Source organism: Solea senegalensis, linkage group LG1 (genome assembly GCF_019176455.1).
Source record: "Solea senegalensis isolate Sse05_10M linkage group LG1, IFAPA_SoseM_1, whole genome shotgun sequence".
In the NCBI taxonomy this organism is placed as follows: domain Eukaryota; kingdom Metazoa; phylum Chordata; class Actinopteri; order Pleuronectiformes; family Soleidae; genus Solea; species Solea senegalensis.
Genome location: NC_058021.1, coordinates 8,829,074 through 8,840,970, shown reverse-complemented (window position 1 = coordinate 8,840,970; position 11,897 = coordinate 8,829,074). Strand labels below are relative to the sequence as shown.

At 38.4% G+C, this 11,897-nt stretch overlaps 1 protein-coding gene across 1 annotated transcript; it reads right to left on the bottom strand.

The window, feature by feature from the left end:
• Window positions 1–274: 274 nt before the first annotated feature.
• mtf2 (metal response element binding transcription factor 2) lies at window positions 275–11,083 on the bottom strand. Its single transcript, XM_044039697.1, has 15 exons — window positions 10,848–11,083; window positions 8,902–9,100; window positions 8,487–8,568; window positions 7,313–7,423; window positions 6,663–6,763; window positions 6,276–6,451; window positions 6,088–6,183; window positions 5,728–5,796; window positions 5,377–5,500; window positions 5,089–5,156; window positions 4,794–4,964; window positions 4,352–4,454; window positions 4,089–4,147; window positions 3,682–3,789; window positions 275–2,565 (listed from the first exon to the last, which is right to left on the bottom strand). The coding sequence occupies exons 1-15, from the start codon at window positions 10,850–10,852 to the stop codon at window positions 2,190–2,192; spliced, it is 1,848 nt and encodes a 615-aa protein (XP_043895632.1). The 5' UTR covers window positions 10,853–11,083; the 3' UTR covers window positions 275–2,189.
• Window positions 11,084–11,897: the final 814 nt, after the last annotated feature.

Here is an 11,897-nt window from a genome sequence, read left to right as displayed (position 1 = left end):
AATGAAGTATAAAATACAATAATAATAAAATACATCTATCTATAAAGCATGAAATATTCAGAAATCAGCAACATATATGTATGTCTTTTCTATCTGTATTGTTGCATCATAACTTTAATTTTCCAACATTACCTATTATGTCTTAGCTTTGATATGCATACTTGACTCTCTTCAGTTAAGTTCATTAAATAAATGTTTGTCTGAATCTGAGGAGGCTCAAGGGTTAAACATCTGCTACAGACCACAAATAAAGCACACATTAATCCACAAAACATTTAAAAATATCTGCTTTTATTTATCCTTTAACAAAACAGGCTTGGAAACAATATATAAGACTGTATAATGATGATGTGTAAAAATGAAATAGGAATCTCAAGAGAGAAAAAAAACATAGGTTCTTTGGCTGCAGAAGCCTGCTGGAGGTCAGTGTCAGCAACGTGTGGGCTGAGACACTGACTGAACAGAGGAGAGAAGCTTTAAATGTGCCGAAAACATTCATACAGTAAGGAGGTATCAATGTCAAACAGGTCTGTCCATTTTAACCAAAACATCTCCAAAGGAAGAGAGCAGTTCTAACTGATTATTCAACTCGTACAGCAGTTATCCAGTGATTATTGTCTGAATCAGTTTAAACAAGCAAGTGTAGCAGTGAAAATGTACTACAGCTTATTTATACATAATGGCCCCAATGAAATGTAAAAAACTGAGGGCCCAATATAAAAATACTGACCAAAAACACAGTAAACAACACTTCAAAACCTCCTGTCAAATGCTGGCCTATGCATTACAGTTATGTTTTTGGGCACATCCTGAGTGCGAGGACTACAAGGTTTACATGGTTAACATTAGTGTAAAAGCAAAAATCCAAGTGCATTAGTAAGTTTTTGTTGCACTTCTCACATCATGGCAAAATAGAAATGCCTGAAACAAATTATCAAATTAGTAATGCTGAAGTTCCCATCAAGCTGTAAGAAACAATACATGTCTGCAGGACTAACTTGCATAGGCAGCACAAAACAAAAACACAACACAATTCTGAACCAAGCACTGGGTGAGATTAAGAACTAAAAGTAAAAACCAAATAGGTCCATAGAGATTTCAAAGTTAGGTAATTTTGTTGATTTTTAAATCCAAATTCTACAAAGGATATGCTTATTTAGAAAAATTTAAATCAATTATTTATGTATTTATTTTCAAAATGCACAGTTTATCACTTATTCCTGTTGAATTCTCACATTTAATAGTTGGGACTTTACAACCTGCATGGTAAATGCTGCCTTGTTGGCTTAAAAAAAGATAATATCCTATAAGATATAATTTGACATGTGCAATCAATAATAAAAAAAAGAAGAGGAAAATCAGATAACTCGGCCCCCTTGAACAGAAAAGGCATATGAGAACGTAGTTAGAAAAGATAATAATAAATGTTAAATGTCTATATAAAATAAAACATTTGCAGCAGCACATCTCTTGTTCTGAGTTCCTCTTAATCTGCTCACAAATGGGCACTTTCCAAACAGAAATTAAGGATACATGCCCCAAGCAACAAGAGGTACTTGTAACGGGGATTACAAAAGCAGGGGACACTGATGTTTTAATTACCAAATTGGTTAAGAAAAGTAATTGTTCAACCAAACCATTAATCCTCAGTGCGTGTTTGCAGTTTATCAAAGTAATATGTTGGAACAAAACTGCCCCTCTTTCTGTCATCCTCCAGGATTCCCAGTTAAGATGTCTGACCCACTACTTTTGTTCGTTTTGTAGTTTCATACTTAATGGTCCTGGAAATAAAAAGCATATCAATGGATCAAAAACCAAGCACAATAATGGCTCACTGAAAGTCTAAAGAGAAATGATCAGTTTTTTGCCCCTGAATAAATGGGGTTTCTGTAAACACCCAAAGCAGATAATGAAAGTAAGAGGTTAACAGAAATATGATGTGGCAACAATTACTTGCCTTTGACCAGTAATTAGAATAATTGTCTGAATGTGCTTTAATCACCTTGAACTGCCCAGAACCACTCGGCTTTTCAGTAAGCTTAACAAGCATAACTTGCTCTTGTCTAAACTAAACAAAAGCATCAATCAATTAATGCTCAAAATACAGGCTGTGTAAGCCTCCTCACTACAGCCATATACCTCTTATAGGTGCTGCTTAAACGTTGAATGTGATGACGACGGTGAGAAGCCTATGAGGCAGTGACTCCTTCCCACTCCACCAGGTATTGAACCTTGCCATCGAGGGTGATCCGTCTCGCCAGGACTTTGTACTTTTCACCACATGCCAGTCGCCCTGCTGCACCAAAATAGCTGCTGATGGAGCTCTTGAGGTGGGAGAGCTGGCTGTTGGGGTCCATGCCGTGAACAATGTCTGTTGAGTTAAGCCCTGGGAGGGAGCTTGGCATCGCTGCTGCTGAGTGAGTTGGGTCCGCATGACTGGGCGGAGGGATCTCCGGGTTAGGGGGCTGCAGAGCTCGTCGTGGCCGTCCCCGTTTCCTTTTTAAGGGTGGGGGGGAAACAGGCATGATGCAGGCAGTCATGTGCATCTTGCTGGAGCTACAGAGGCTGGAGAGGGTTTAATAGAAAAAAGGAGGATGTTAAAATATTGATTTCATCCTGAAATATAAACAGTATGGAAAGTCAATCACATGCAGTGCAGCTAAAATGCATGGAAGGGGCCAAAGGCTCTTGAAGGTCACTCTCCTGTTGCATCTGTCTTTACTAGGCAACCAAAACCTGGAAGCTCCTGCAATGATTGCAGCTAAACTAAATTAAAGAATAAAAACAAAGACAATGGATCATCAGCACCACATTTCCCTCACAGCAGCTTTGATGCTCCATGCACGTGTGGGGAAAAACAAACTTCCCGAGTCTGTGCATCCTCTCCTTCATCAGTTGGTTCAGGTGCTTTGTCTGGTTGATGGGGGTTCAAATTTTATTTCAGAGTGAACAAAGACTAGTTTAACTGACTATCAAAAGACACATTGAAAGTCACTCACTACCTTTGAGTATAGCACAATCACATATTGTGATATACTCACAACAGCTACAGTGAGAGTGAACACTTGGCACCATCTAGTGAAATTAAACACCAATTGTTTTTATATGCTAATCCACAAATTGTTTATTTGTAAAATCAGTGAAAAAAAAGTGTATGTTAAAATATATACAGATACTTCAATGCATTAAAGAGAGAGCTAACTGATTTGTCCACTTGGGCTGGTGTGGTGACTGGTAACTCACTAACACGTTAGATACAACACTTTAATATTCCTGTGTATTGGAAAATTAGCACACATTGTTCATGGAATTAATTCCCAATGGTACCATGCCACAATTTACATAACAGACAAAGCAATTCCTAGATGGTCAGTAAGGAGGTCTTGGTTAATCTGACACAGAACATTATGTTCAATACAAGGCTAATATTCTTCTTATACCCTGAGGGGAATGTGTGTCTATACCAATAGCTTTTCATACCAGAGTAAAAACCACAAATAAGAAACTCAAGAAGAAAAGATCAGCAGATTAATTATGTCATTATGAATTGTCCTCTGGGGATCATTAATGCCTGTAGCAAATATCATGAAAATCCATCAAACAGCCGTTGAGATAGAAAAATAAAACAGACGAATCAGCAGCAGTGGCATCGAAAGCGTCAGAGTGAGAGAAAATATTTACCTGGACTGTCTTGAAATGCTGGTTGAGGTAGTTTCTGAGGTGCTCAGGGCTCCTATGGATTCCACGTCGGAAGTTCTTGAAGACAGCGCAGAGCGGTCACTCCTGGTGCTGTGGGAATAGTTACAGAAGAGAAGAAGTGAGAAATAATAGAGAAAAAAATAGAAACTGGTGCTGAGACACAGTATTACACATAGTGCTGAAACAGTTAAATGAATCAGCAGCCATATTGAAAATGTATCTCTTTTTTTTATTGTTCAAAAGAAGCAATTTGAAGAAGTAAAAAAACACACAATCTATAGATCAATATGAAACTATTTGTGTGAACACTTACTGTAGTTGTTCAGTGGATTCACCACAACCCTTATGTTTGATTAGCACTACATTTTGCATCACATTGGCTTACTTACTTTACAGAAGTGAAGTGATCCACAGTATGAGGCTCTAGTTTTAGAGGCCTTCTTGTTTGCTGTTGAAGCAAAGTAAAAATTGTTATTATTTCTCAGTAAGCTTATTGCTAATCTACCAGTTTCTCAACATGTCCATTAGAGGTTGGCGTTTCCTCAACAATGGCTGTGTGAGTACAGAATATTGCAAAATACCCAGCCCTTTTAACAGAGATGTACACACCCATCTGACACCCATTATATACAATGCACACACATACACACACCTGGGCAAAGAGTTCATTGGAGTGTTGTGGTTTAGCTCGTCTCTCCAAGGAACATGCTCCTTGCTTCCTCTTCCTCTTCTTATCTGTGCCATTTGTTAAAGTCCTGCCAGTTCCAGAACAACAGCATCAGTATTGAACAGTTTCACAAGTAATGACAGCTGTAAGGCAAGTTAGGCAACTACATGTCATGAAACTATTTACAATGTTCAGGACCAAGAGTAATTTTCTATATTTTCTATTATATATATTTTCTATTTATTGGTTGTACCACTTTGCTTTCCATGTTTGTAGTATTACTCAAAATCTACTGGACCAAATCCCTTTGAACCTTTGTTGAGGGGCTTCCCAAAGAGAGAACCCATTCAAATTTGGATTGATTGATTAAGGAGGTGGATAAATGACCTCCTTGCTTTCATTAACACTGCGAGATGGGGGATCTTACCTAATGCCAGACAGAAGTTTTGTGGACTTGCATCCTTTAATGGTAATTTCATGTGAAGCTCTCTCCATCATTCTGCCGTGTGACTCATTAGAGTTGGGGGGAGCAGGAGGGAAACGGATCCTTAATCCAAATAAGTGCTTCTTTTTCTTTACCTCCTTCCCTGACATGAACCTGGCAAAGACATAAAAGAGAGAGAATGTAATGATGCCTATGAACACACAAGAGAAAATAAGTCTACCACTTTCACACTATCATAAAGATTGTATATGATTAAATGGTTAAGGGAATAACTCACATGCTGCTGTTGCTGTTTAATGCCTCAAGCACATTTTCAAATCGCTCTGATTTTGGAGTTCTAGAGAGCTGTGGACACACGGGATGAGAGGTTACCATATAGGAAAGTCAACATAAACATAAAATTAAATCAACATCATATAGACTTTATTGGCAGCCAGCGGGTTTAATAAAGAAATAATTATTTCAATGAACTTGAGACATAGAAGCCACATGTTCTAGTCCCATATTGTGTGCCACATTCAAAACAGGTTTTTTACTTTTTATAGCAATTAACTTCTTTTCTTACCTCCCCGAGCTGTAGCACCTCCCAGTTGTCATTGATGTAAGCCATGAGGTCCATCTCAGAGTCAAAGTACTTCTTCTTGTGAATCACGCTCAAATTGTAAAGACTCAAGTGTGTCACATCCTCCCTGAAACATTTAGTAAAAGCAAGGGTTTCTTGAATTAGTCTGGCTAAAAAGGTCAACGTATAAAGAAAATGTCTTTAACTAGTTTTGAAATATTGCATTTAATGTAAGATGGGGGCATTGTATGTAGACGGAGACAATTTTAGACAGTAGAGTAGTTGAATGTGTGTAGAAACAATGTAATGTTTTTAAAAAAGAATCTTTGGCAAAGGTTGTTAGGATTCACATACCATGTGAGAGGCAGTCGGCTGAGGTACTCTGGTCCACCATTGCAAACAGAACAAATGAACAGATAAAACCTGCAGGTAAAAAAACAAACAGATTATTAGCTGGTATTATCTATTTTCTTAGTGAAAAGAAAACTACAACCGTAGTTGTATTTTATTTATTTATACTGTATGTGTATATGTATGTATATATATATATATATATATATATATATATATATATATATATATATATATATATATATATATACATAAATATATACACACATACATATACATATACAAAAAATATTTTAACATTGCCCCACACCAAACAAATGGAAACATTTGTTATACTTTTAGAATAGTGGTGGGTGTTTGTACCTATCTCCATAGAGCAAGGACATCTGTAAGCATTGGAGACAGGCCTCATGAAACCACTGCTGACACCGGTTACACTGCAACATCTTCAGGTACCAGCTAAAGTGAAAGTGACAAGAGAGTGGTTAACCATATTGCTGCATGTGACATTACGTTCTTGCACATTTCAGCATATCTCATGTGGTACTCACTCTCCTGGACCACCACAGTAGCAATAACATTGCTGGATATTTGTTTTGTGGTCCTGGTCCCAAGCCAGTTCCTCCAGAGTGTAAGGGAGGGACAAGTGCAGATCTGCGCGGTGCTGTTGCTGCTCTGGCTGCAGAAAGCTCTTTGCAGATGCCCCCCTCCTGTGTGCACTCCTCCTCTGTACACCACACAGACAAAAGACATGTTTACATGAAACTATGCACACACATAGAGGTTAATTAATTTACTGACAGATTATTTTGTATTACTTCATTTAGTCTCTTTAACTATTTTGCTTACTTAAGGCAGAGCAAATCATGACAAAAAATGTTTGTCAGGTAAATAGACAATCAACTTGTGTTTTATTTAACTTAAAGCAGAAGCTGTACCTTAGGTATAGAGGTGAGCTCGCACTCTGAGCAGAGCCACTTGTCATCCGAGTCGATGACAGAGGAATCAATGATGGGGGTGTGGCACAGCTGATGGTAACCTTTAAAAACAAACATTTGTAAAGTAGCTGCCAACAACTATGAACTATCTATAGCTAAAACAGTAGTGTGCAACTTTAAAATATAATCAAAAGTAAAAATATATAAAAAATACAAACAATGCCATTTTGGCAAGAAACTGCACTGTTCAAATCCATATTAGACATACAATATATAACCAGCAGCATATATAGTGTACCAGGCAACATATTCCTTTGCATGTTCATAAAAAGTAAAGATGATGGATCGCTGTTATGCCCCAGGTAGTGCTAGGCAGTATACAGGTTTATGCCGAACACCGGCATTTTTTTTTTTAATGATATAAGTTTTCTGTATACCGCAAGACAAAAATGGGACGTGGCGCAGCAAAACTTAGGTGCTTATTTTACATGCTTTTATTGCAAAGTGTAAGTGTTCCCCAGTGTAGGAGGGAAGGTTTATCAGAAAGTTGGTTTACTGCAGGTATGGGATTATGTCTACTATGGCTGTGTCACACTGCAGCTTTAAGGTTTTCAGTGTAAGGTATAAGCCTCAGACACGACGAACAATACCTTGTCCACATTTATCACAAATGACGATCTCATTGGGTTCCTCCGAAGTTTCATCTTGACATATGGAGCACACAATGTCGTCATCATCATCATCCTCATCATCCTCATCCCCTGAAACAGACAGAGGACGTCAGACAAAGAATGTTTCTTTATGACCTAGCTGCTTGTCAGGCTAGTGAGCACCTCCACTTGTATTTCAACTATATAGCCTGTATAGAGTCGAAAACACTGTGTACAACAAAGTCTGTTAGTTGGGGAAATGTTAGAAATGGGGACACTGAAGAGACAGATTTTTTTATGTTTACTTTTGATGCTGTGAGGCATACAAAATACAATTCAAAACTCAATTTGCCTTGATGATTAGTAGAAATGTTACCTATTAATAATTTTTGCACTTTTTGCAAATAAAACCAAAACTATCTGTGTGGATAACTATATACTACCTGAATGAAATAACTTATGTGTTCAGAGTATACGGAGAACCTGACCCTTCAGAGAATAACCAACCTGATGTTGTGTTTCAGTCTTATGTGGATGTAATGAAACACAAGTAGTGCTGTACCACTGCAGTAAAGTGAGAACCTCACATACTGAAGGTGAGCCGATAAAAAGACCTTGGTATAAGACATTGTGATCATACAGATGTGCAAAAGCATGTGGATCCGCTCATGTTTGAATTTAATTGTTTTTAATTTTACTAAAAAGAAAATTTGAGTTTTGTATTTTAACTTGATGAGCTGAGCCCAGCCTCTCAACCTACACGTGTTTCAATGCTGTTATACTGATACCAAACACAGTTGACAGTTAACAGTTAGCAACAAGACTGAGGAGATAAGTAAAGTCGTAGAAGGCAGGCAGGGGTGTGTTGTGCTGTATGCAGCACAACACAGTTCTAGGAATCCAAGAAAATCCAGTAATTTAAAAAAGCAAACCGAAACAGACAATAAACCACCACATTTACCTTTAGATTTCAAACAAGTCAAGTCCTATTTATATAGCCCAACATCACAAACACAGTTTGTCTCAAAAGGCTTTACAGTCTGTCCAGCAAGTGACACCCTCTATCCTTAGACCCTCACATCAAATGAGGAAAAATTCCACAAAAACCATTGTACAAGTTATCGATATTTCAGCAACAACTTAAAATGTAGACTTTGAAGTAAAGAGAACTTACCAGTCTGAATGTCCTGCCAAAGAACCCATGACTTTGAGCGATCCTCAAAAACAACAAAGCATCGCTGCTTGTCCTCATCTATCTGAAAAGGACATTGAAATACTAAATCAGTTAAGCCACATTTTCCGTACAGCCCAGACACATTGCACACAAATCACATATCTACATAGCATAAATATAAATATTACAGATACAAATACTTCAAGCTCCTTTCTTCGTTGATTTACAATATAATTGTAGCAGGTATTCATTTGTGCAACACCAAAATGGCAATATTTCAGTGTGAAAACAAATCAATTTTGCAATTCTGATAACCTAGTTGTTTGCAACTCCAAATATCATACAGACATGGTCACAGCAATGAATAGCAGAATATTTAATGCCAAACCAAAGGGGATTATTCCTTCACACTAACCTTTGTGATTGTCCCCAGGTAGAACAAGCCATCTGACCATCGGGCCAAGACATCCTGTCCCTCTCTAAACCTGCCAGACATCTCGTCTTCTCCATACTCTCCCCCCGAGAGGCTTGTGGAGGACAAGGACACAGCCTGCTGCTGCCGCTGAGGGTGGGTTCTGTGATGGACAGACAGGTGGTCCACAACCCCTGAGTCTCTGGAAAACAGAAGGTGAAATGGAAAATAAGAACACACACATTTATAACAAGTCAATAAGTTAAATGTATTTTATTGAATTTTTTAGGTAACAATTAATTTCCTGCACAGTTGTCAGCAACTCACATTCTATGCATCGGTGTGCTTAACGTTTCATTTGACAACCAGTAAATACAGATGCAAGTGTAAATGCAACAGTACATATATATTCATTCAGTCATTGTGGACCGCTTCATCTTCCACATGAGGGCCACTGGAGCCTATCCTAGCTGACACAGGGCGAAAGGTGGGGTACACCCTGGACAAGTTGCCAGTCCACCAAAGGGCCAACACAATGAGACGAACAACAATTTAGATCAACCTATCAACCAATCAAATCACAGTGATAGATTGTTGCAGAGGAGCTGAAACTCAGACACATGACCGTTTTCTGCCAATAGATACAAACAATGCTGATTATTGTCATAATTAGTGTCAATTGGTCAAATACAGGGCTGCCAGGTGTGTGGTTTTACCATGGTATTTGGCTTCCTTTAAAGTGTTGGGTAGAAAAACATTTCGTCTACATGTTCAGTGACTTGTTTTGCATGACAAGGACCAAAGACAGTGAGAGATCCCAAGCCACACTCTTCAAACTATGAAGAGTTCCCGTTCAAGTGTCTGGTCTGATGACTGGATCCTTGCTTTCAAGTTACTTAGACCAAAATCATACTTTAATATCCAAATCTGGTGAGTTATGCAAAGGGTAGCCTCCTTCCTGTTCTTAACTGAAAGTGTGGTCTTCTGCAACTATAGCCCATCTGATAATCTTCTTCATACATTAGTTTACTACTCCCTCTATCATGACAAAACCATTCTGACCATTTTCCTGTCTTCTGGGATCATTGTAGATGTAACAACACTTTAGGCAACATGCGTTTTGAGCATTTAAAAGACCCAGTGTGTAAGAATTAGTGACATCTAATGGAAACATAGCAGCAAAAGATGGCAGCTTCCATAAAGCAAAATCCCTTTTCTTAAGTACATAAAAGGCTTATTCTAAGACTATGAAAAAATGTATTTGTTTTAAAGTGATTGTACATTTAAACAAATGTTCTCATGAGTAGTGCATTAAATGTTGACCAATAACTGCTCCTAATTGTACACAATAGAGTAGAGTAAACCTACAAAATCATTGTGTCAGTAGTACATTGAGAGTTCTGGTATTGGGTTAATTTTTGGGTTGGTTTTATCAGACCTGGCAACACAGACCCTCATTTTAGTAGCCTCTAGTACTGAGACTGCAGGATAATGCAGTGCTGGGTCTTTCAATAACCTCCCCCCACGTCAAAAAACCGAAGTAAACGCATGGGTTTTTGTAATTAGAACCAATAACTTACTGAAAACAATATTCGAAATACACAGACAACTGCAATTATTATTTTGATTAATTTATATATCTTTAGTTTTTAAACATGACTTTGAATTGTATTAGCAAGCTAATGTTAGATGTTTTTCGTTTTCCATTAAGTACCTGTCCTTCAATTCGACATTCCTTTTGTTCGACTGAACATGATCAAAAGCAGCCACCAGAGAGGATTAGAGGACAGTTGGAGATCGAGCTAAAGTAAAATAACGTTTAAACACAGTTAGCCGATAGGCCTCATCGGTAGCACGAACAATCCACATGCACAGTTGTAACCCTGAGCAGGACGCTGACCGTCGGACCCACACCCCCCAACAGGAGGAAAACATGATGACAACAATACCTCATTCGGTCACCTCCGCTAATACCAACGACTGGTGGGATAAAAAAGGGTCAACGAGAGTGGTCGTTATCGTCCGGCTGCTTCTGAGTTGAATTTATCTCAAGAATATATCGCGGGAACGTGCGGTGCTCGTGTCTCCTTCAGAAAATAACAAACGGTTCATTTTCTCCTAGCACGTTCGCCATTTTGGTTTCCCGCTGATGATCGGGTAGTGCATTGTGGGAAGCGCTGCGGCTGCTTGTTGCCGCTGCTGCTGCGTTTCGTCTTTTTTTTCAAACATTTGAAATTGTAGGCAGGGCATTTACATACACACTAACAGCAGAATCACATATCCGCCCCTCAAAGACGAAGAATATGTAGGATAGATATGTTTGGTTCAACACATAGGTTGTTTTTAAGTTGGTCTGGATAGTATTGATTTTAGGATCACGAGTTAAAGTCGTTTTTTGTTTGTGTGGATTGCACGTACACGTATTTTCTCTCAAAGCTCAAAAGCCCAGAGACGCTTTGTCTGAAACACGCAACATTTCAGCTACTTATTGGCCAATTGTGTTTACTTTGGCTGGAATGACCGGAAGTTGTGCTTGTCACTGGTGTCGGGGTTTTGACTACATTCACATTACCAGACTGAAGTGGCTTATATCCGAATTCTGTCCATTGGCGTTTAAATCTGAATTAAATGTGGTTCATGATAGATAACACAAAGGAAACACCAGATTAGATTGGACGGTTCACATTCATGACCACAAGTGTTTTGCATCTAAACACGAATGACATATCAAACACCATTGGCGTGCACAAACATCTATTTTTCATCAACAACAAGTGTCATATTTGTGAGGCCACTCAATACCGAAGCCAAAGATTGGTAAATAAAATTAATTGTACCTGTATTTATCCCCCTGTGAGGAAACTTAGAAAATTAGAAGCTATCTCAGCAAATTTGTGGGTGAGCTTTAGCTGTTGACAACAACACTTTCCTCCTTATGAATTGGTTTTGCCAAAGCTTCTCCAGTGCAGGTCAATGACATCAAACATTTGACAATAAGT

Bases quoted from the DNA above. Each gene is read 5' to 3' on its own strand.
- mtf2 (XM_044039697.1), bottom strand. The intron at 8,569-8,901 runs GTTAGTGTGAAG...TGTCCTTTTCAG, and splicing joins ACCTGGGGACAATCACAAAG to ATAGATGAGGACAAGCAGCG. The intron at 6,184-6,275 runs GTGAGTACCACA...CTTTCACTTTAG, and splicing joins TACTGTGGTGGTCCAGGAGA to CTGGTACCTGAAGATGTTGC.